A 25985-nucleotide genomic window follows, 5' to 3' on the forward strand; every position below is an offset into this window, starting at 1 on the left:
TGAGACTGGAAAAGCACTGCTTGCACAGCACGAACCACGCAGATGCTTAAATCAATGTGTGGCTCTTGATCACGCCACAAAATTATAAAATTATATCAGGCTATTGCTATTATATCAGGCTATTGGGAAAAGGCTAGATGGGAATGAGAAGTACACTGTATTTTCAAGATTCCAGAATAGAATTTTTAGGTTGAAAGTGATAATTTGGTTTTATGTCCTCAATTTTAGATAAGGATGCTGAGGCCTGAGAGAAGCGAAATATTTTGCTCCCTAATCACAGGCTCTTGGTAACAGGGCTGGGACTAGAATTCCAGCCTCCCCTAATTCTAGCCCAATGTTCTTTCCACTACATTTGCTTTTAATATTAAACAGCAAAAGGGTTTTTTTTGTGATAGCCAGATGCCAAAGAAGCAATTAACAATTGGGCTTTTTATGGCAACAGCGTGTCAATTTTTTTGCAGTCTGGTGTCATATCTACAGCTGTTGATTTCATCTAGTCGATCTCAAACATGGCCTATAATTAGGGATTCACTTTCAAAGAGCTGGAGGGAGGTATGGGAGAAGGATTTACCAGAGGACTCCTTTAATCAAAACTCAAGATCAGAAATGAACATCTAGCTGAATGCTTTTGAATGAAGCTGGGCCCAAAAAAGGAGGGGTGGGAGGAAAAAACCGAACCACCAGGTCTTATCTGAAATACTCTGGTCCTGCAAACTTCTCTTTTCTCACTCACTCTATCCCCTCCCCAACAACTCTCCTCCCCACAACCTCCCAAGAGGCATTCCTCTTGCAATCACTTTCTTCAACTCTTATTTTCTCACTTGGGTTTGTGAACATAAGCATCTAAATTGCCCCATTCACAAATCACTTGACCTTTTTTACAACCTTTTAAAAATGTATATATATATATATATATATATATATATATATATATATATATATATATTTCTGATTTGTGTCTCTGCAGTTTCTGTAGTAGTTTGGCACTGATTCAAATTCTGCTATAGCACTTACATCATTCTTTATAAAAGAACAGCATTGTTTTATGTTTTAAACTTTCATTTCCAGGTTTTCTTATTTTAAAATGAGGTTTATAAACCTCGACCTTTATCCCCAATGTTACAAGTCCCCTGGGGCTTTCCACATGTTGTTTTTCAAGGTTTGGCCTATTATAAAATGTCATAAAGCTTGACTTTAGTGTGACTGAGAGTTTATGTGTCTTGAAACTCCTGCTGGATCCCAACCTGGAGCAATCAGAAAATACGGTGAAAGTTCTCTGCAGTGGGTTAAAGGGTGACCCACAAAAAGGTATGTCCAAGTCCTCACCCCCAGTATCTAAGAATGTGATCTTATTTGGGAAACAAGGTCTTTGCAGATGTCATTAAATTAAGGATCTCGAGATGAGATCATCCTGGACTAAGTGGGAAGAACCTAGACTCAATGACAAGTGTTCTTACAAGAGACAGAAGAGAAGACACACAGAGGGGAAGGTCACGTGAGGACAGAGGCAGAGACTGGAGTGATGCAGCCACAAACCAAGGAATCCTGGAGCCATCAGAAGCTGGAAGATAGAAGGGAGGATTGTTCCCTAGAGCCTCACCTTGATTTCAGACTCTGACCCCCAGAACTGTGAGAGAAATGTCTGGGCATGAGCAGCAAACCCCTAGTGCTCTGATCCAATTGACCTTGGGTGGAGTCTGGACACCCAGCGGTTCAAAAGCTCCCCAGGTGATCTGAATATACAGCCAAGATTCAACCACTGCTGTGAAGTACAAATATTACCTCCATATTCTAGAAGAGGAACCTGAAACTCAGAAATGATCAACAACCTCTCCACAGTCCTCCCAGACCAGGGCTCCCAACCTGCTGTGGTCTGAATATTTGTGTCCTTTCTTCCGCAATTCACTTGTTGAAATCACCTATGTGCTAGGATTAGGAGGTGGAGCCTTTGGGAGGTGACGAGTGCCCTGATAAAAGAGACTCCAGAGAGCTCCTTCATGCCGTCTGCCATGCGAGGACACAGGAAGAAGGTGTCATCTATGAACCAGGAAACAGGTCCTCGCCAGACACCAAATCCGTCAACACTTTGATCTTGGACTTTCCAGCCTCCAGAGCCGTGAAAGATCAATGTGTGTTGTTGATAAGCCACCCGGCCTATGGTATTACCCACCCAGTATTCTGTTATAGCTGCTTGAATAGACTACGAGACAGCCCCTATGCCATGGAGACAGGACATTCTTGTCCGGAATTCTGGCACAATTCAGAGGAGAGCTTCAGTATGCCCATCTGTAGAATGGTGTTAATAACTCCCTTCAGGATTGTGCAAGGCTTAAATTGGATAATGTAGGCAAAGTCCCCTGCCCAACCCGGCACATAGAAGGTGCATGTCACACAGGAGAAAGCCCAAAGTGATGATCATGATACAAAAACACCCTTTGAGTGAGTTATGGTAATGCAGTTTCTTCAAATCTCATTAAGCTCCTCAGAAGAAAGGCAGCAGGAATATCCCAGGGGCTGTGGGATTATTATGAGTTGATTGTTATCCCATAGTCAAATGTACAGAAAAATGCTGATAATCTCAAATAAAAATATCACTAAGCAACAGCACGCAAGTTTCCTTGTGCGAATGAAAGGCTGGGTGCTGGGTGGGCATTTCCATTTTCTGGAAGCTGTCACCTGCCAGTGTCCATAAGTATGGTGGTTGAAGAAATTTCAAGACAAGGGTTCTTGTTTGTTGGACACTATGGCAAGGTTCTGGGCCTGGGACAGGCAATAGTGTTCAATGCTCAGAACCAATTTCTTTCCCTCTTTCTTTTATGTGTCAGAGGCAGGAACACTCTGTTCCAAGTTGACAAAATCAGACAGCAAAGCAGAGTGCCCCAACCGCAGGCTGCTCCCTTCAGGGATTTCACCCGGGGACCTCTGGCACCACATGGTCCCAGCCAAGCAAGGAACTTCCCTAGCACACTGGCAGGATGGTCAGTCTCAAATCCAGAAATGCTTCGAGCATCTTAAAAGTGACCTACAAGCTTTCCTTTTGAAGAGTTGAAAGCCATGCATGGGTATATGTTATCCTTCCCTTCCAATAATCTTCCAAGTGAGGCTGGGGCTCTTTCCCCTTAATGGGGACCCTGAGATTATTCGTCTCCTAGGACTGCTGTAACAAAGTCCCATAGACTGGTGGCTTAGACAGCAGAAATTTATTTTCTCACAGTTCTGGAGGCTGGAAGTCCAAAATGAAGGTGTTGGCAGGGTTGGTTCCTGCTGAGGGCTGTGAGAAAAAATCTGTCCCAGGACTCTTTCCCAGCATCTGGTGTTTGCTGGCAATCCTTGGTGCTCCTTGGCTTGTAGACATATCACTCTGGGTGACCACATGGCATTCTCGCTGTGTGTCTTCATGGCGTCTTCCCTCTGTGCTTGTCTGTGCCTGTGCCCAAATGTCCCCTTCTTATGAGAATGCCTGTCATATTGGATTAGGGCACACCCTAATGACCTCATTTTAACTTGATTATCTTTGTAAAGATCCTATTCCAAATAAGTTCACACTCTGAGGTACTGGGGCTTAGGACTTCCACATATCTTCGGGGGGGGGGGCACCGTTAAACCCATAACATGAGTCAGATATGTTTCACAAGGCAATTCTTCCAGATTCCCTAGTTACTCTTCCAACTGCTCACTCACTTGGTCACAGAGCCCCGAACTCCAGTAGTTGCAGATGGGTGTGCTGAGTGACGTGAAAGTTCTCTGAAAGCAATGCTCTTGCCTCCAGGGCCCTGCCCAGTAGTAGCCCAGCAGCTGGCTGGCGGGAATGTGTGAGGCTTAAGTGCTTCTGGCTGGGGGTTTATAAATCCATCCACGATGAGGTCTTTGGCTCCCGGCTGCCGCTCATCGTCCCCAGGCTTGGCAGATGGCAAATTGGACCCTTGTAGTTAAAGCCTATCTGTATGGAGGGGGCTGATCTGGGGCCGGGGCTATTCCCCTAGGGCCAGATGGACTCGGCTGGCAACCCTTCCCTTCCGCACATCTTTAGAAGGCTTCCCCTCCATAGGGTCAGCACGCCTGCAGGCCTCATGCATCTTGGACTTGGACAAGGCAGAACAAAAGTGATACCAAGGGCTTCTTCATTAGTGCAGCCCATGTGAAACTGGGTCCCCGTTTTGGATAGAATCAGTCTCCCACCTGGAAGGTGCAAGAAGCAGCCCACAGGGGATCTTGGTCCAGCTGGAGCTGAGCTTGCATCTCAGAGGTAATAATTTTAGCTGATGTTCACTGAGATATAAAGTCACCATGATTAATTACACTTTCAGTTCGAGCCACAAAGGACAATAACCAGCAGGGGCTTGCCCTGTTAATTGAAATGAGAAGTTTTTGATAAATGCTAAATGAAAAAAGGCTGAGGAGGAACCCCAGCCAGGAATTGCTACATTATGTAACTGTAATGCTTAGCCCTAAAATAGGGATGAACGAACAACACATATCACATGTCAGATTTTTTCCTGCATTCTGGAACTTCTGAAGATTCCAAGGCGTTACAAATATTATTCTCATTCCCCGCCAATGAATGACTGTTTTGACCAGGTAAAATTTAGCCCTGAATTTAGTGTAGGATTTCTTGAGCTTGAATCCCAAGAGGGATACCTGTAAAAACTAGGATGCTTTCAAAGAAGCTAGTCCCAAAAGACCACATGTTAAAGTGACCGAATTCATATGGAATGTCCAGAAAGGGAAATCTATGAAGACACAAAGTAGATTAGTAGTTGTCTAGGGTTGGGGTAGGGGTCGGGGTGAGAGGGTAGGGAGGTGATAGCTAAAGCCTGTGGGGTTTCTTTTTAGGTTGATGAAACGTTTTAAATTTGATTGTGGTCATGGTATGTGTGAATACGCTAAAATGCATTGAACTGTATACTCAAAATGGGTGAATTGTATGGTATGTGATCTATATCTCAGTAAAGTTATTTAAAAAAAAAAAAAAACTAAGGAGCTTTCAGAGTGTGGAGAACTGACCTAAAACTTTACTTAAAAGGTCAAACACTAAGCATCCGCTTAAAGAAAAAAAAGCCTTAAATGCAAACCATGGCCAGAAGCAGTCAATTCTTGCTTTGTTAGCAGTTAATACCTAAAGTGCTATTTTTAAAGCATTTGCTCTTGGCACTAGCCTGTACCACAAACACTGCGCGGTTTGTGCCATTCCCCTGCAAAGTGACTCTATTAAGGGAGTTTGACTCATAAGGTGCGTGTGACATATAGAAAGGCTGAGAAAAAGGTGGTTGTGGTGAGGGGAGTGTTTCCGTGTGTGTGTTTTGTGCCCTTCTCAGTTATAATTTAGTGGCAGAAATGCTCGAAACTCACTCTTTTAAAAGAAGGAGCATGAAAATGGGAAATTTGAGCACATACCACAAAATCATTTAATAGTCTGTGGTTTCTAGCCCTGACGATGACCACTGTTGATGCCTTGTAGGGGCTGGGAAGAAGAATAAGGCAAGAGAAGCTCAAGAGAGGTGGTCAGAGAATCTCAAGGATGGAAGGAGGGAAAAATACTCACATGAGCCAATGTTCATTAGGTGCTCACCTGTGTCAAATACCTTAGACACATTCTCTCATTTAATCCTTGTGGTATAATAAGAAATATATTGGCCATCTGTCACTGCTTCCAGACACAAGGCTCCTTAAAACCCTTGGAATTTCCTGAATGATTGGAGTGTCTTTAGTACTTCATAACTAGATAGCTCAGGATGGAGCTGGTCACCAGGAAGACCAAAGTGATTGGAAATTTCAGCCTGACCTGCTGACCTCTGGGAAGGGGTGGGGAGCTGGAGGGAGGGTGGCACACCCAGGGAGGGTATGGGAGGGCCCCACCCCCAAAACCTTGCCTTATGCCTCTCTTCTGTTTGCCTAGTCCTGACTCATATCCTTTATAATAAACTGGTAAATGTAAGTACACGTTTTCCTGAGTGCTGTGAGCCTTTCTAGTAAATCATTGAGCCTGAGGAAGGAGTTGTGGAAACCCCTGATTCACAGCTGGTTAGTGAGAAGCGGAGGGTAGTCTGGTGGGACTGCACCGGTTAACTTCTGGGATCTGATGCTCATTCCAGGTAAATAGTATCACAATTGAATTGTTGGACACATAGCTGGTGCTGGAGAATTGGAGAATTGGTTAGTGTCATAGAAAACACCCCAGAATTTTCCTCCCAGCAAAGCCATAGAGTAGTACCCCATGATTTCCATTTTGTACAGTGCCCAAGCGGTGCCCCCATCCTATGCCCAGGCTCATACTCCCATGGTTTCATCTCGGCCCCAGCCATGGCCTCTTTCTAAAGCCTCTTCCTTCAGAAATCTCCAGATGGGCAGCAGGCACAACCTCTATGTTCCTCTACAAGCCCTGGGGACACTTGTTAGTCTCACTCCAGTCTTGTAGGATGGCAGCGCTGAGGGTGGGTCCGCATGTTCCCGGCTAGCCTTTTTGCAGATGCCCCAGTTTCTGCAGTTTGATTCTCTCAGAATACTCCTGGCACATGGCTTTGGGGTTGAGCAAGAAATGTATCCCCAATGGCTGTGAGAACTCCCCTCCTCCATCTCCATATACGGCCTAGGAAGGGGAAGAGGTGGGTGACCAGAGCTTCAGTGAGAGGGCCATCTGGGCCACCTCCTGCTGGGGGAGCACTTGGCCTCAGTGATCAGCAGCTGCCTGTAGAATGTGGAGTCCTAGCTCCTCTTTGTCCCCTGCTTTGGGCCTGGTTCCCAATTCCCGAGCAACAAGAGACGTCTCCCTAACATCCTGTTACATAACGCTAACCTGTTCCTTTTGGCACTCCAGCTATATTTCAAGATCAATAAGGGTATTCAAGGGCACACTGGAGACCCCACCTTACCACATGTGACAGTGACAGGCCAGGAACCAGCTCTCCAAATAGCCTGTGTGCCAAGCTCCTCCCATAAAGGAAGCTTATTAGAATCTGGCTCCGTTTGCAGCCTTTGAACTGGGATTGCCTTTTGTGCAACTGTTCCTACCCACTCTGATTTTAGCAGTGCTCTTTAGACACAGGCTGTGAAGAAGCATTAATAGCCTGGATTCCTATCGAGGATATATAGTTTGGCCCATAGACTGCTTAAATTTATTAAATCAAAAGCTGATAATAACTGACAAATATTCTTGATAAGATGCAACATGGCAACAGTGATCAGCACTGGATTAACTGTCCCTAAATCTAGCTTGCTTCTCATCTACTGTATTATTTTGGGAAACTTGGACCTCCCACTTGTTGAACAGAAACTGGGATAGAGATGTTCAATAAGCCAATCAGTCTGTCATTTGAAGGCAAGAAAGGATTTCCATTTTTACAGCTTGGTTAGATTTCAAATTTGTTTGAGTTTTAGAACTCATTTTGTTTTTCCAAATGTACTATGACTTGGAATCCCAATATATAAAGCAGGTAAAAGCCACGAGTGGATTCCTCAGGCTGTTTCAACCTTCACTGTTTGACACAATATATTTCCTTGTTTACCATGCCTAGGAGCACCTCTGTGGGGTCCGAAGTTCTGTGGAGCAGAACGGAGGCTTTGGAATGAAATAGACACCCCCGGGTTTGAATTTCTGCTCGAGCAACTACTGTGCAAATCTGGGCAAGTTCTTTAAAACTCCAAGACTATTGTAGGGATGATAAAATGAGAAAAGGAATATTTCCCAAATTAGGGTCTGTGGGTGGTGGATGTGTTCTTTGGGGACTATGACTATTTTTTTTCTTTTTAAAATGGGTTCTTGTAGAATGGTTAGTTTTAATTTTTTGTTTTTATAGACCCAAGCTAGCTTTGGTCAATCCACTATCTTCTGGAATGTTTGCAAAGGGGATATCTTCCCCAAAAGATGGGGAGCGGAGCTCTATCAGATCAGGGAACCAAGGCACTGGAAAGGCCATTCCTCCCATTTGCCCTGGTTTTCCCTATGATCTTCCATTCACACAGAGAGATCTGGGGTTAGTGAGATCCACCGCAGGAGGAAACTCTCTCTCACAGTGGTTCTCAAAGACAACAATTGTTTGTGCCTCCAGCTTTACCTGGAGGAGCCAGCTTGGTGTGGGGGAAGCACAATGTTTGGGGTTCAAATCTAGGCTTCCTGAAACTTCCAGCAAGTTACTTAGAGATTCTCTGAGCCTCAGTTTCCTTATTTGTAAGATGGAGACAATATCTATTCTATCAGATTGTTAGGATTAAATGATGTAACTGAATAAAACAACTTGATGGCATTTATTTTTCTCAGAAGTTAGTTTCTGACCCTCTAAAACCAGGTTTAGCAATTCTGTAAGAAATTCATTGAAAATTCTAAGGCCCAAGTTAATGAACTAGTAATTGTATGTCTTTCTCTGGGCCCCTCAACGATAAAAGATGAAGACAAGCACTTAATAACACCTATTCTTTCCTGGATATTTTTGGCACAGGAGCTGAACAGTTGTACTTGGAGTCTGAATAAATAGAAGTAGAGAAGAGACTCAGTCAGGGCTTATTTCTCAAGGGGAAAAACACCACTTCCAACATTACAGATTCATAGCTGTAGATTCTTACAGGGCTACATAAAGAAAGTGCTTGGATGAGACTTAGCCAGAGGACCTGGTGGACACCTATTAGAGCCTTTGGAGGAAATAAACTTAGATGAGGATCAATCTGAAGCCACCTCCAACTCAGAAGCAACTTAGGAGAAAAATTGCACAAATGTCTATTATAATTAATGCTAGTAGCTGGCAAGGAAGAAGTTGGCCCTGACTCCACAGATGGTATCAGATTCCCAACATACGGAATGAAATCCAAAGGCATTGACCCCTCCCCTCAGTAGGGGAATGGGCAGCCTTCCAGGCTTACATTGCTATTTCTGTTCCCCCTACCCCCAAATTAAGTAACAATAAAGTGGTTTAAAAACTTGAACACAGTAAGTGGAGCTCTTTTTGGCAAAACGCTCCTACCTAGACTGGATAAAAGATATGACAAGATATTGTTCCGTTGGCCCTTGGGTAACCAGACTGGGCCTCCTAAGCCCGGGGGTTGGTCATCTTCACCGGGAGCTCATCCTCAATTTGCTAATCAAAACTGATCATTTTTGGGCTGGGCGTGGTGGCTTATACCTGAAATCCTAGTACTTTGGGAGGCCAAGTCAGGAGGATTGCTTGAGGCCAGGAGTTTGAGACCAGCCTGAGCAAGAGCGAGACCCCGTCTCTACCAAAAATAAGAAAAATTAGTTGGGTGTGGTGGCATGCGCCTGTAGTCCCAGCTACTCAGGAGGCTGAGGCAGGAGGATCACTTAAGCCCAGGAATTTGAGACTGCAGTGAGCTATGATTGGACCACTGAACTCCAGTCTAGGTGGAGAGACCCTGCCTCAAAAAGAAAAAAAGACAAACAAAAAACCCTGATCATTTTCTACATGTCATGGCATGGAAAACGTTAGGAAGCTCTGCTATGAGGTTGTTTCTCCAAACCTGGCGCATTTATACACAGATACCTGGGTCCTGTCCTAGTGAGTCTGGTTGGGTTGGTCTACGATGGGCCCAGGTAGCTTCATTTTTTAAAAGCTCCCGGGTGATTCTCACCTGACTTGGGAACTCTGCTCTAAGGCCAAGAAGTTCTGGTGTTTTACTTCCATAAGACTAAAAATAGCAGGGGCTGATGCAGCTGGCTCAAGTCCTGAGCAACTTGTGGACTCATTGCCTGTCTTCTTGGAAGTGCAGAGGGAGGTTCTCTGTGGGAGGGAACTGAAGAAGAGCTTGGTTATATCTGTTCACTCCTGGCTGAGAGCAAGGCCCCTGGGCTCCTGCTTCCTTCTCTGAAAGTCTTCAATGTTATTTTTCTAAAATATACCTGGTAAGAAGGCTCATGGCAGACAGTGATGGAATGCCAAAACTGCCTGGGGTACCATCCCGGGACTCCAGGACCACAGATTGCCCAAACTTGGCACAACAAACTAAGAATATAACTTCTAAGGTTTCTTAGAGGTGAAGTATCAGAAAGATACACGCCATTTGGAATTCAGGTTATACAGTAACAGAAGTAATAACATTTTTTTTGAAAAGTCTCAGCAGTACAAATGGCTTTAATTTCTGAAGGATCTTCCTGAGCCTGGGGAGGATTCTGTGATCCTGAGAGCTGGAGCTATCGGAATCCTACCTCTGCTCCACTCACGCCAACAGGTGAAAAGTAACAAGCAAACAAACTCCCATGACACCACTCATGGCAGCCACCTTCAAAGACATGTGGTTTACACTGAGCCACTGTTCCTGCAACCCATTTGCAGAGCTCAATGCCGGAGTCAAAACAGGGAGATGGGAACATTTATTAAATGCTTACTATGTGCTAGGACTGTGCTAGTCATTTTCCATGCCTTGCCTTGTCTTGCCTTTGACATCATCTCATCTCATCTCATCTCTCCATCCATGCATTCTTGTGAAGGGGGAAAGGTGCAATAGCTGTGATCACCTGGGAGGCCTCCAGAGCTAGGGACTTCTCCTCTCACGGTAGGGCTGAGTCATCCAGGCATGGAAGGCATGGGCTGGGAAGCCTAATTCCTAGGTTCCAGAGGTTTTGTTTTGCACAGATTCCTCTATGACAAGCCCAATTGCTTCTCCCTTCTGTGAATGTTTTGCTTGGATGAATTCTTCCCTCCCTGGTCTGGTCCTTTGGGGCAGGGAGCCATTTCCCCAACGGTTCTTTCTATTCAATGACCCAATGACACAATCAGCACTTCCATTCCTGGCAGAGACCTAGAATCTCTGGTTTTGATCTAGCATTTAGGAATTTTGTATGCCTTGATTTTGTTTGACCTACTTGGTCTGGTATTTCACTTCCAAATCCAATTAGTAAGACTTGCAACTGCTGCTCTGGGCACCATGGGTTCTGCAGGACCTCATTCATGTGAATTACTGCAGCTGTTTAAATGGTTTTGCTTGTTTTTTTCCCATGAAAAATTAAAAAACAAAAACCCTTCCTCTAGGATGGAGTTGGTAACAATCATTTCTGTAGTACTCCCAGTCAAAATTGGCTTTGTTGAAAACACTGAGGCAGCTCCACATTATTAGGCCAAGAGAACAGCAATGGTTTGTAAAATCATCACTAGGCATGGTACTTCAGCAAGATGTGGTGTCACAGCTTTCTTGGATTTGGAAGGAATGAGGTCTGAAAGAGAACACCTAATTGTTTCTTGGGAAGTGAGCTGCCAATAATTGGTGTGAAAACAATGCAGCCAGGGTGACTGAGGTCTGGACTACTGTTTAATGCCCTTTTATTTCCAAATATCTCTGTTCATTAACAAAATATTATTGTCATCAAGATGGCTGAGGGAAATCTGTTCATGAAAGGGGGCAGCAGAAGAGGGAGGGAAGTAGGTTGGTGGATTTGGAGGGCCCTAAACCTCATGGCATCCAGGAGCCTGCCCCTCTGGTGAGGTCAGAAATGGAGTCCCCTTGCATGGTTGTGGGTGACCCCTGCTTTGAACACTCTCTGCTACCTGCAGAATAAAGTCCAAGTTTGTTGGCTCTGCATTCAAGGTTTTTCCCCCATGTGTCAGTTACTCACTGATCCCTGACTAAGCACTGGGGTTCCCCAACCTTTTCCCCATCCACTACATCACCCTTTCAGTCTCACTCATCTTCCAACTTTAGTTTGCCCCCATCCAACTGTGAGTTGGACAGTTATTTATGGTAGCTCCAGGGTGGGGGCAATTTGGCTCTATCTAGAAAGATTTAAACCCATACACCCATTGACACAATTTCACTTTTAGAATTTATTCTATGGAAACAAGCCAGGTATGGTGGCACACACGCCCATAGTCCCAGCTTCTTGGGAGGCTGAGGTGGGAGGATCACTTGAGCCCAGGAGTTCAAGGCTGCCGTGAGCTATGATCACGCCACTGTACTCCAGCCTGGGTGACAGAGCGAGACCCTGTCTTTAAAAAAATTTTTTTAAAAAGGAATTTATTTTAGAGAAACATTAGAACAATACCCAAAAGAATGGAAATACCATAAATGCCCACCAAACAGATAATGGTAAACATATGGCATCACCGTACACTGGCACATTACAGAGCCATTTAACACCCGCAGAGGGGTGTGTGCTGCCACAGAAAGATGGAGAGCTTATGTTGCCAGTGAAATAATGCATGTTGCAAAGTGGTGTGCATGGTATGAGCTCAGTTTTAGAAAAATACTGCTATTTATGCATTATGTGTAAGTATAAACAGCAACTTTAACAGCAGCTGTCTCCATGAGGAGGGATTACAGGAGTTTTGCTCTCTGTTTTGTATTTATTTATCATGTTGGAATTATTTTTATGAGGATCACATGTTAATTTGTGAGCAAATAAAAAGATAAACCTTTCTTTAAAAAATAAAGGCCTAGCTCAGATTCCACATCCCCTATAAAGCCTACCCTGACTTGTCCTGTCTACACAGCTGCCCCCTCCTTGGAATCCTGTGGTGATAGCTGTGTAGATGAGTTGTAGAAGAGTAGATCACGCCTGGCTGCGTGAACGCATTTCTCCTGTACTGCCATTTAGCTGTTTGTGTTATTCTACCATATCCCCCCAACTAGACTGTGAGCTTCCTAAAGGTGAGCAGTGTCTTGCTTTTCATTTTACCCCTGTAGTCTTCCACCCAATGCCTTGCACGGAGTCTTCATACAGGAAATGTTCTCGAAGATTAGAGAAATGGCAGAGATTTTTTCCAGCTTTCCTGGGATAATACCTTCCTGGTCAGGCTGACTAGACCCCTGCTCCCAAATGGAGGAAGCCGCTCAAACATCTCCTAAGCCTCCCACTGGGTCTGAGACCATTGCCTTTCGTTGCTGTGACCCTGGAGAGATTTACAAGTTGGATCACATCCAACTTGCAAAGGGGGCGGAGCAAGGGGAGAAAGAAAAAGAAAAAGAAAGCCAGTTTCCCAGGAGATTGCTCAGACTCTCCCTGTACACACAGGAGGGTGTTTGTGATGACACTACAGGTATCACGCTGCTCTTCCCCGGGGGCCCCCAGAGAGGAGGCCCCTTGGGAAATAGCATCTGTGCCGTTGCTCCAGCTCCTAAGGAAGCAGGTGAGAGACGCTGCACTGAGAAACATTCTCTTTCTCCCATGGTTTTCCCTCTGATCTATGGCTCTGGCCCAGGCCAGTGTGCCACCAAAAAGCACTTCCCTCTCGATTTCTAACAGCACTAATGTCATCCAGACCCTGCGAAGGGAGAAGGTGCAGGTTTTCCACTCCCTGTTTTAGAGGCTCCCACCAGGGACCACTTTGGCAACAGAGATTTATTCTCTTCTCCCCACGCCGTGGTGTAGTCAGTCCTCTTACTTTCCAAGAAGCATCCAGGCCCCAGGAAGTTGGAACCCATCACCAAACAGCTGCGCTACTCTCAAAAAGAAACAGATGGACGGAGGGGCAGGGGAAAAATGATAATAACGACACAACAACAAACTGAACTTAACAATGTACCCCAGCATGATGCTGCTTTGTTAACCCTGGCCATTTGGAGATAATTGGAAATCTTTACCGCTGTCGACCACCAAGATGTAGACCAGAACGAAAGCATTTTTAATTTGAGGGAGCCGAGTGGTTTGGATGAAGCTCTTTGTTCTGAAGGGTACAGCTAAGTAGGATAATATTTACTCGTTTGGTCTCTCTGTTCCCTTTCTGGGGGCCCGTTGTACTTAGCAAACAGCATTTAATCTCTTACCGTTGACAGTTATTGGAAAAGCTAGATGTATTTCTCTTTGTTCCGTTCTGTCTCCCTTAATAGAGAATTCAATGGATATTCAGATTGGTGTGACCAGTGAACTGCCTGCCAAGGATTTCTTGATCCAAGAAGACTGTAATCCAGAGACCTGAAGGCTTAGTCTCCTAACTCAAGGGGAAAGTTCTAGATCAAATTCCGTCCAAAAATTCCCTTGGCACCATTAACCATAGTACCATGTCAGGGGTCCATGCTTCTAGGACAGACTCATGTTACTCTTCCTTCTTTGTTGCTACAAATTCAAAACATTGCAAATTTCCCCACTGAAATTACTTTGCTCTATTTTGTTCCTGGTAAGATGGCGCCTCCTTTACATCCTCCAAAATGAAGGAGGAGAGAAATATCTTTTACCAGTAACAGGAAGATCAAGTTGAAAAGGCAGTAGAGGGTAAGCACTTTGAGGGCTGACATGATCTTGTCTTTGTATCCTCAATGCCAAACACAGAGCCTGGCATAAATGCTAACTAAAGAAATTCATTAATGAGTCTTGCTACTAATGAGTTTTATTATACTGTTTCCTTTCCTGGGATTGGAAAAACCCTCTACATGAGGGTTTCTTGATCTAGTCACTTGACATTTTGGGCTGGATAATTCTCTGTCATGATGCACTGGAGGATGTTCAGCAGCATCCCTGACCTCTACCTGCCAGATGCTACATCACATCCCCACTCCCAGTTTCGACAATCAAAAATGTCTCCAGATGTTGCCAGATGTCTCACTGGGACAAACTTGCCCCCAAATGAGAACCACTGGGCTAGAGACTCCTTTGCTATTCATTTACATAAATCAATGAAGATTAAAAAAAACAAGGCACACACACAAAAAATCGTGTACTTCTAAACTTTCTCCACTACAGAATACATTTCATTTTTCATTTCCCCCTTTGTACTGAAGATTTAGAAGCTGCACATTTATGTCTCTGGACATAAAAAGCTACTCATTTATGTCTCTGGGAGAGTTGCAGGTGGCAGCCCCTGGGAGGCCAATAAAGATGCCATTTTTTCTCTGGTCACTTCCCATGTTATAATGGAAACCAAACCTCATGAACAACTACAGCAAATCAGGGAGGAAGAATACTGGACTTGATAATTAGCCAACACTCTTGGAAATTCTCCAGGCTGAACTAGTCCTGCAGGCTGGATGTTGAGATGTGTTCTTGAACCGCCGCCCCCACCTCCCCAAACTGTCAACTCAGCTTTGCGGGTGTGGCCTTGCTGCCCTGTGGCCTCTGCAGGCATGCTACAACTTAGACTTATCATGTGGAGTTCCTCATTCCTCCACTGGGATCTTCACCTTGAAATCTTGGCAGAGCATCAAAGAGTCAGGATGAAAATCTTGGCAGAAACAAGAAGCCATGTATCAACCACATAACAAGTACAACCTGCTCAGATTCTGGCTTCACCCCCTTTGCTGCTTTAGTGGTGCTGACGGTCGCTGTCTGTGTGACTCGGTGCAAACAGCTTTATAATTCTCAAGGGGGCAGGGTCTTGGTGGTCTGTGTTTACTAATGAAAGCACTCTCTCTGCCTAAGAAATCACATTGATTTTTTTCCCTCCACAATACAGCACTGCCCTGCAGAGTCTGCCAATGAATATGAGAACAAAACTTGAAGCTTAGAAGCTTTTGACAACTGAAGCTCAGGTCCTTGATTTGGGTAGGAAAATAGTAGCGCTGCAAAAATGTGAATAAGGAGCGCGCTGGGCTGGGCTATCAGCTGATCCTCAATCTCCGAAGCATCCTTCTGAATCCTTGGTTAGTGGTGGCATGAGGGCTGCCAGGCAGAGCGCACCCAGTGGACAATTCCTAGCCCTGGTCACCTTTGTCAGAGAGGCAGTCTTGACTGTGTGGCTTGGAGGTTTCCAGGGAGAAATGGAAAAAGAAAAGAAAGTGCTTTAATCCTCTCTTTCGACCAGGGGGTGTGTGTGATAGTAGCTGGGTAAAGAGGAATGACCCAGATAACCCTGGTCTGGATTCATCAGCATCAAAAAATCTCAGAACAGATTCAGCCCATCAGCACTCCGGCTATATCCACAGAGAGAGCGTTCCCATTTATGATGCTGACACAGGCAACTAACAAAGATGGATTGGAAGAAAAGGCCCACAAAGCTGTATGTTTTAGACTAAAAAGAAAAAAAGGAACTCTGATTCACAACTGCTAGCTTAATGGCAACAAATTCGTTTTCTTTGATAGCACTGGCTCTGAAATTGTCACTGCTGGAAGGAAAAAACAAAGCTCCTCGCTCATTCATTCAACAACTGTTGAGTGAGCACTTGCTAAGAGCTGGTGCTCTAGCAGCAGCTGGAGAAGACGCAGCTCTTGTCTTCGTGGAGCTCACAACATAGCTATGAGCTAGCATGATCTAGCATGAACTTTGCTGCCTCCAGACCCACCCTGGGTGGAGGAGTAGCGTGCCCAGGAAAGCTCACAGAGGGAAGTCATGTGTGAATTGAACTCTAAAGGAGGAGCCATGAAGGGTTTTAAGCAGAGAACAAGGTCTGGTTTCATTTTAGTTGGAAACTCTTGTGGTGGGGAGGAGAGTGTTAATTATTTACAGAAGGTGGAGTAGAAACCTGTCTGGAAAGGGTTTGCCTTCTTAATTGGTTGTTTCTCCTATTCTCAGTCCCTGGCATGTTCATGGTAGACACAACAACCAAAACAGCCCAGGAAACTCACCCCTCTCCCTTTGGGTGTGTTCCAACTGCAGTCTGGATTCTGGGTGTCGAATGGTGGTGGGGTTGAGGCTGCAAGGGAGTCCCCCCAGGGCATAGTTTGCCTAAGCTATTACCGCAGGCTCCTGATGACAGCTGTAGCCCTTGGTGGTCTAACTGCCAGGTCTACCGAGAAAGAATTCTGCCTGCAACACAGACCAGAGGAGCCTCTGGGAGCCAGTATTTGACAAAGAATGTGCAGGGCTGAGCCCTATGGGGCCCTTTTTTCCATATACATTAAGTAACCCTAAGACTCCAGGACAGGCAAGGGGTGGCTCTGAGTGTGACAGCCGAATCCAGAATGCCATTCATCCTCAGTAACCTCTTCCTTTAGAACAAGGTTTCTCAGCCTTCGCACTAGTGACATCCTAGGCCAGATCATCCTTTGTCGTGTGGGGCTGTCCTGTGTTTTACAGGATGTTTAGCAGCAGCCCTGGTCTCTACCCACTAGATACCAGTAGCACCTCCCCCATGTTGTGACAACCAGAAATGTCTCCAGACACTGCCAAGCACCCTTGGGAGGCAAAATCGCCCCCAGTTGAGAACTGCTCTAGAGGACAGTTTTCAAGTCTTTTCTTACTCGATCTCTCAGTAGCATTCAGCACAACTGATCACTCTCTTCCTCTTGAAACTTGCATACCTTGGTGCATTCGCCTCATCTTCCTCCTCTCTTACCAATTCCTCGTGGACTCCTGGTGCCTCCCCACCCTCTGCCTGGTCTCCAAACACTGCCACCGTTAAGGCTCAGACCTCAGCCAGTTTCCTATTTACATTTTGTGCTTTCTTCCTCTCTTCTGTCTCCAGGATTTAAAAATCTCCTGTTCCCTAAATACTCCCAAATTTGTCTCCAGCTTGTATCTCTCACCTAAGCTCCAGATCCACTTGTATTTGTTCTAGATGCCTCACTGGTATCACAAATCCACCTGTCTTTCTCCAAAATCCATTCCCCTTCTCATCATTCCATTTCAGTAAGTGGCACCCCCATCCATCTGTTGCCCAACCCAGAATCCTTGAGGTCAGCCCAACTCCTCCTTCTCTCTCACCCCCACATCTGGTCCCTGATCAATCCCTGTCAACTCTACCTTAAAAATATACCTCAAACTGTCCGCTCCTCTTTCTCTGCTGCCAGCCCTCCAGTGCAAGTCACTGTATAACCCAAGCAGCCAATAATATGCATCACGGTAATGACCTCAGTGGTCTCCTGACTTCCACTCTGCCCCCTCCAGTCCATTCTCCATCCAGAGAAATCTTTTCAAAGTATAAATCAGATCCTATGATGCCCGAGCTTCAGTTCCTTGCAAGGCATTCCATTGCACTGGAATAAAACCCAAGTATTCCAGCACGGCCCCTTCCTCCTTCCAACCTCCCTTTATGTGCTTCCTCCTCTCGTGGGTGCTGCTGCCGCCACACTGGCCTCTGCCAGCTCCTCACACACGTCACCTGGGGGCTCTTGCACATGCTTCTGCTTCCATCTGGCATGCTGTCCCCAGATCTTCTCATCCAGCGGGTTTCAGCATGACTGCCATTTCTTCCAGAACATCTCTCTGGATCCCATACTCTTAAATCCAGTTTCCTTATCATCTCTCCCTGTACCTTCCTTCTTGCACTTGTGACTTTTACTCCATATATATCTGTGTGATTATTTCCTTATCATCGGACTCCCCTGCTAGATTCAGAATGTCCAGAGGGGAGGGACCCTTAGTGTCTCTTTGGCTTATTGCCATGTCCCCGTCTTAACACTGCATGTGACACTCAGTGAACACTCAGTAAATATTTATTGGATGAGTGTCTATTCATCTCTCATTTCCTTGATCAAACTGCACCCAGGAAAGAATACTTTATGACCCAGGGAAAGAGGTATGGACATGTGCATGAATGACTGTGAAGCCTTAAGAAAAAAGCTCCTCAAATATCTGTGCAGATAAAAAGCAGCTTTCTGGCGGTGTTCCTGGGAGCAAAAACCACAGGAAAACGAGTCAGGCACCCGTTGACTAGAAATGAGACGTGTTGATTTCTTCATTAATATTCTATATTTGTCTCAAGGCTTTCTACCGAACCAAGTGGGAACTCCCTAAGGAGCAGGTAGGACCACACCAAAGCACTCTAAGAGAAGAGCTGAAATTAGTTCACGGTTTTCTGGCAATGTTACCTACATGGAAGGCCCAGAGCTCCCAAAGAGGCCAAGATGTCCAGACAGGACAGCAGCCCACGGGGCTCAAAGAGCCACAGCTTCACCCAATGCTTTGCACAGCGCTCTGCATGTCATCAAAGCCTCGTTAAGTACTGAAACCACAGAGTGCCCATGGAGCCCTGTGTATCTCTTTTCAGCAGGTCCACAGTTACACAGAGAGCATTTAACTTTGTTGATCTTAAAGTGCACAGCTGTGGTTGGCTGCAGGGCGTAATGAGAGTTGATGACGTTAAAATGCTGGGACTTTGGGTGGATGTGAGCCACACAGTGACCCATGTCAGCCTCTCTCCGGTCCCTGCAGGGACAGCAGCTGAGGAGCACATGCCTACAGTTGAACAGCTAAGCATGTGCTGAGATCAGGTAAGACTTTTACACTCAAGCAAATCCCCAGATGTGGAGGCAAAAAAACCCGAACCACATGGGTAGCCCAGTTTGCTTGTGTAACGCTGGCATTCATTGTGAATGGGTTTACTTATCACGTCTTTCATCAGCCTAAATGAATCTGAGAGAGCAGTTTCAAGGTCCACCTGTTATGGCTCAAGGACAAGTCTGGGGCCCAATTCCAAATATATTGGGATTGGTGGCTAAAATAGCCCTGCATCTCCTGTCATTGCAGGGCTGCGACGTTATTTACAAGCGGGTCACCCAAGTTCCGTCAGCAGTCATTAATAAGAAACTAAACAGATATAAATGGTGACTTGCAGGGACCATAAGATAAAAAGGGAGAACTAAGGCAGAGGAAGGATTCTGGTAGGGTGAAAACCAGAGAGAAAGAAATCCTCCAATACTTCTCAGCCAAGAAGAACAAATAAGAAGCCCTCAGGAAGGTGCTGGCTATTTTGAGAGAGAGACTCAGTGCTGGGATGAGACATCAAAATTTTGAAGCTAGATTGAGTTTTCTTTGTGTTAGACTCCAAAGATATAAATAAAACACAGTCCCTCTCCTCCCAGAGCATGCAGGAGGGGAGAGAGGCTGCTGGTTTTCAGAGAGGCGAGTGTGTTCGAAAGCTCAGCCTTGTGGATATTGATGTTGCCCAGAAAGATAGCAGAGTGTAGGAGACAGGAAACTAAATCAAAATTGAGTCACAGCTGGAGCCAATGAGGAGCCGTGAAGAGTAGGGACTTAATTGTGAGAATATTAAAGAACCCAGCAAGATACGAAAGCAAAGCAAATCAACACAAAGACAGATGGAAGTCTCCCAGGTTAGAAGGTGCTTAATAAATATTTGTGGAATGAATGAATGAATGAATGAATCTCTTCCACATGTCACCCCAACTATTGCTTACCTCAGATTCTTTGTAGTAGCGCTCTGGAATTTCATCGCAGGCAATATCAATAAAGCAAACTTCTCTCTCCAGGTCTTTGGCTTCATTGTCAAAAATCTGAAAAAGAACAGTGACATATCAAAGGTTAGTGATACCAGGTGATAACCTCCAAAGTGCCCGTAGGGCGGCACAACAGTGCCCGAGGCAGAATGACACCCCACAGAGCATCTTCACACGGCTCAGTGCCCCTGGCTAGCGCTTTCCCCGCCTCAGAATGTGCAAGAATCATAAAAGGCTTTTTATTCATCACTTAGGTTTTGTCATATCGGAGGCAGGTATAGCATCAATCACTGCTTGGTGAGGGGCAGAGGAAACAGTGGGATGTTTTTAGAAGTTCAAGAGTGAGGAAATTAATCTCTTCCAAAAAATCTTTTCTAAAACTGAAGTCTTCTGATTTTTGGCAGCTAATCCGAACAGGGGAATGAAGAGGCTGGGAAGGGTCTGGCTAGATTTGAGACAAAAAGCGATGATATAGCCCAAAAGGTGTGTATTTTCATTAAAATTTGTATATATATTTAATTTCACCATTAATACAGTCTCTTTGCAGAAAATACAGGTAAGCCAAAAGAAGAAAATGTACCACAGCCTCATTACACAGGGATAAACACATGTATGTTTCTTGATCATTTAAGAGCACGATTTCCTTGGTACTCAGAGGGGTAACAAGATACCAAGATGGCTTCCTGCTAGTCTACTCTAGGTTGCACTGGTCCAGAATGGCTATCACTTGCAAAAAAGATATGTAAGACAACCACAATATATAGATACAAAATTTGGTGGAAAGATTAAGTTCCCCCAGTTTTTCCCATTGCCGTTTTTCTGGTCTAAAGGGATGATCATCCATCTGAAGGATGGTAAACAGATTAAGTTTGGAAAACCACTTCATTCTTAGAGGAAGTCTTAACAGTGCCCCCATCTCACTGTTTAGCTAGTTCCTGCAGGGAATCACCGGTTAATACTAATTACATTTGACTCTCCCGAAGAGAATGAAATATTTTGGAAGAACAGGGTGGTTGATGCTAAAGAACATTGTCTTGACTCAAATTTGGTGCCTGTTAATAACACGATCTCCCACAAGAGAGCATCTGCAGGACTCTGTAGGTGCCACATACTCTTCTTGGTTTCTCAAGTTGAAACTCTTAGTCCTTTCCAAATGCTTTCTGAATAATATTTGTGCTTGTAATTATCCTCCAAGCCTGGTGTTTGCTCAATTGCCTATTTCATTCTAAAATATTTGGAGACTGGACTCTTCAGATTTGTCCAAGGAGATTAACTCCTGGGTCTGGTCTGAGGTGACCACTGCATTTTCCTTAAAGGCAGAGAAAGATTGGTTCTGGATCAGCTCTGATTCCTTCCACTGCCACTTGAAGTCAAGTGCTTTGGGACACTCCTAAAATGTTCGGGAGGGACAAGTGGATTGCCTCTAAATGAAACAGATGGTGGAGGAACAAGTTCAAGTGGAGAAATAAGTTGTGAAATGAAGTCCTGGGTCTCAGATTGTCTCTGTGAATTAGTCCCTCCCCCCTCCCCTTCTTTTTGCATGAGTCTCTTTTAAGTGTGAGCCAGGAGAAGAGAGACAGTGTCTCATTAAGAAGGCAAACAGAATGCCCTGGAGGGAAATGAGCTTCTAGAAAGTAAATTATGAAAGAAGTTAAAGAGGTTTGACATTTATTGCTGGTAATATGCATGGGATTCGAAGAAAAGAAAATAAGCAGGAGGTAAGGGGGCCATTGACAGGTGCGTGGCTCTACCTAATTTGATTCAAACATTATTGATCACCCATTGTACCAGTTACAGCAATGTTGCCACTCAGCTCCCAATTCACCCTTTTGTCTCTGTAACAGTGGACTGGACCCTGTAAGCATGTCTCCTTGACAGTGAGCGCGGCACTGCTAAGCACTGTCAGCAGAGGGCATTGGACGGACACAGCAGGAAGGAGGGCATTTCCCTTTCAGGTTTGGATCTTGTTGGCTGCAGAGTCTGTCAGTGGGGACTTTCAGCGGTGCTCAGCCCCAGCTGCGTGCCTAGAGTGCACAGTGGCTCAGTGAGCCTGCAGCCCTGGCCTGGGCCCAGAAAGCACTTCACTGATCCCCCTGCCTCCCATGCAGGCACCGTGTGCTCCAGGCCTGGGTATCGTGCCCTGACTCCCTCCACACACCTACCCATCTACCACACACCTATGACATCTTGCCTGTGCCCCAGAAGGCTTTCTGCTGCCCGTCACTAGGAATCAGCTCTGGCTCAGGCAACCCTGTGAACTTCTGTGCCATTCTGTGGGCTACAACCACATCTTCAATGACATCTAAAGCTCAGCCCTGGAGGGGGGCCCCTTCCAAGTTTGTCCTTCTTTGGGCATTCTCTTTCAGCTTTAGGGTACCCTGTAGAGTTCTCTTTACATCCTTATAGTTGCTCCTATCAAAGATTAATAATTCTGGCCGGGCATAGTGGCTCACACCTGTAATCCTAGCACTCTGGGAGGCTGCGGCGGGAGAATCGCTTGAGGTCAGGAGTTTGAGACCAGCCTGAGCAAGAGCGAGGACCCATCTCTACTAAAAATAGAAAGAAATTAGCCAAACAACTAAAAATAGAAAAAAAAATTAGCCGGGCATGGTGGTGCATGCCTGTAGTCCCAGCTACCCAGGAGGCTGAGGCAGGAGGATCGCTTAAGCCCAGGAGTTTGAGGTTGCTGTGAGCTAGCCTAATGCCATGGCACTCTAGCCCAGGCAAGAGAGTGAGACTCTGTCTCAGAAAAAAAAAAAAAAGATTAATAATTCCTCATATTACATTCCTCCCGTTCAAGGTAATGTGTGGTTTCTATCTCCTGATTGGGCCCTGACTGATACACCCATGGCATACAAAGTGCTGCTCTGGGTTTTAGGGACTGAGTTCCCAAGGATAAGGAGGGCTGAGTTTCTGCCCTTAAGAAGTTACCATCTAGTGAGAGAGACAGACTGGGAAGCTATTACCAAAAATACAAGGCAGAATAAAGTATGTGCTCCAAAAGAAAAAAAAAGAAGGCTGTAAAGCTAGGGAGAGGAGCCACTAATGTTGACTCAACAACATTTATGAGGACAGTAATATTATTCGCACTTTTCAGATGAGAAAACCAAGGCTCAAAGAAGTAAAGAGCCTTGACTCAAGTCACCCTGCTGGTCAGTAGAGAAGCTCGGATTCTTCAAGGGCAAGCCTCCAGGCTCCAGAACCAGGTTTTCCTGTGACAAAAGGCTGCCTCCTAGCACCCAACTGATAAGATAAATATCAGGCAAAAGCATTTCCTGCTTCTTTCTAGAAAGATAAATTTAGAGTCTGGTTCTTCTCCAGCTACATATAAAATGTATGTCCTGAGTAGCCGTCACTGAGAACTCCCCAATGACAGTTTCTTCCGCTCCTTTGTTGAATAGCTAAGGCTGCAGTAGGATCTACTTAGGTGTTCTTCAGTCCAACTTCTCATCTCCGTCATTAATATGATGCTTAACTCTTGTGCCAAGGTCTATGAAATAGAAAGCACAGGAAAGTTGCCTTACTTGAACTTTGCAATAAACATTTCAGGGTGGGGTACCCACCACCTGAACAAAGTCACAAAACATCACTTTGAGGACCTCAATGTCCTCTTCAGGCTTGAGATGACAATGAGTCTGAATTTCTAATAAATAATTAATCTCCAGTGATCAGAGATTTTCGGAGATGCTCATAGGTGCTCAGTTAGTGCCTGCTGAACTAATGGACAGCATTAGCTTCTACCTTCCAAAGAGGAATCTGTGGAAGGGATATTGTTTGATAATTGATCTTAGTTTCCTTTTATGAGTCTGCGTTCTATTCCTTGGTTGTAAGCACTCTGATTTCCCGTTAATTCCCAATATAGGCCTCAACGTACAGTGGAAACCTCCTAGTATGGGCTGATGGTCCCACACTGGCAGTCACGAGAGCTGAGTTTGAATTCAGTTATCTTTTCTGTGTAACCCTGGGCAAGACCCTGTAGCTTCTTTGGACCTCCGTGTCCTTGTCTGTAAAATGAAAAGCTTAGGTGGATGGGTTTCAGGGAGTCTATGAAACATCCTGGAATTTGGTGAGGTATATTTTTCTAGAGAGAGAATTCAACCACTTTCATGTGATCATTAAGGAGATCTGTGACCCCAATGAGGCTGGGATCAAGTGATCCTGATGACCACTAAAATTCCTCCCAGTTAAAAAGTCCATGACATTGAGAGTGACCTCTGGGTCATGTTAGTCTCCTTCATCTTGTTCCTTGATTTGTTCTTTCTCTGTTCTTTCAGCCCACAGCCAGCTGACTTGGGTGATGGACAGAGGGGCTGCTGCACGGAAGTGGGACGTGGTGGTGGGCATGATATAGTATACTTGGAGGGCACAGCCAGGGTGAAATAGTCTCGTCTTCACACTCAGTTCAGGGCAGGATACAGAGTTAAGCCAACACTGTTACAAACAGACAGAGGCTTAGCCAGGTCCCAAAGGAAAACAATCTGCAAGAGTAACTATTCATCTGGGCCTCTCTAGAGGTAGCAGCAGCAGCTACCAGAGCTCTGGTCCAACTGCTGGCTCTTTGAAGTGGAGAAAGAGATCTGCTAAGATAGCTGTAGGTAGGATGAGGTGCCTCTTGGTGATGCACCAAGCCAGAGCTTCATGGGATTGCACCTGGCACCAGAGAGCTGTGCCCCTTCACTGTCTTGTTTGCTTCTTGGGCAGAATTTGTCTCCTTCTGAGATGGGACTTGGGTTTGGGAGTTAACTGAGGAACTCTTCCTATGTCACCTGTAATATCAATCCTGTCTTTGGGTATTTATCAGAGACATGGTGGGGGAAATATGTTTATCCTCCTCCCCTTCTATTATCTATCTGTGGATCACCTGCAGTGAATAGGGGGGAGGTCAGGGGAATCAACTAGAGACCTTCCCCGATCACTAGGGAATGAACACTCAATAGGACAAACTCATTTTTTTGAGACAGGGTCTTGCTATGTTGCCCAGACTGGTCTCGAACTCCTGAAATCAAGCAGTCCTCCTGCCTCAGCCTCCCAAGTAGCTGTGATCACAGGCGCAGACATCTTTAATATGAACCGAGCAATACTACAAGGAGAAGGCAAATCTCCTGAATAAACACTATCTCATAGATCCCCAAATAAAAAGGGAGTAATTTTCCCTTTTTTGTAAAGCACTATGAACAATAAGCATCAAGCATCTTAAAAACTTTCATATACTTTGACCTAGTAAGCTTATGCTTAGAGAATTTATCTTAAGGAAAGAATCTTAAATAAAGGAAAAGCTTTATGCACAAAGATTTTCATTGTAACATTATTGTAATGGCAAGGGAAAAAAAGATAGAGAAAGAAAGAAAACAGCTTAACTGTCCCACTACGGGAGAATGGCCAAGGAAATTAGGATAAATCCATGTGATGAACTATTATATGCCATGTGGACTTAACTGAGAAGGGAGGGGCACATTGACAAACTGGGAATGTGACTCATAACACTCTAGATTTCTCCTTGAACAGAGGTGCCTTTTTAGATTTTATAATCTCCCTGGGTTCAGTTCTAGATTTGTTTCTAGATATTGTGATTTTTCTTATTACAGCCTATCGAGAACATGATGTGGGGTGGCTCTTCATAAACCCACAGTCTTAGGAATCATGGATTCTGCAGCCCCTTTCTCTACAATGGTAACTTTCCTGGTTTAAGACCCAAGCTCAGACGAGAGAACTCTCTGTATTTTCTGCACGATTTTTCTGTAAACCTAAAACTGCTCTAAAAAATAAAGTCTATTATTTTCTAAAAATTGAGGGCAGTGAGGGAAGGTCTAGACCTAGTAGCCATGTGGATTTTTATCTTTCTGCCATCTGTACAAGCCACTGAGGATGCAGTGTAAAAGTGGCTGATTAGTAAGGATTTTGCAAAAAAATATACCACTCATCTTATTTTATGCTTCAGATATGATTAAAGGGACAAAGAAGCCTAGCTAAGCCACTGTTCTCCTCTACTATAACATTTTTTCCC

General features: G+C 44.9%; 1 protein-coding gene across 2 annotated transcripts in view; it reads right to left on the bottom strand.

Annotated features, from left to right (window-relative positions):
• Positions 1-25985, bottom strand: part of PITPNC1 (phosphatidylinositol transfer protein cytoplasmic 1) — a 231428-nt gene that overhangs the window by 26050 nt on the left and 179393 nt on the right. For both annotated transcript variants that reach the window (XM_045525869.1, XM_045525868.1), the window contains exon 6: positions 19943-20038. In XM_045525869.1, coding sequence (XP_045381825.1) covers positions 19943-20038 — 96 coding nt within the window. The remainder of the gene's footprint in view (positions 1-19942; positions 20039-25985) is intronic.

The sequence above is a fragment of the Lemur catta genome, chromosome 15 (assembly GCF_020740605.2).
Source record: "Lemur catta isolate mLemCat1 chromosome 15, mLemCat1.pri, whole genome shotgun sequence".
Taxonomy (NCBI): Eukaryota; Metazoa; Chordata; class Mammalia; order Primates; family Lemuridae; genus Lemur; species Lemur catta.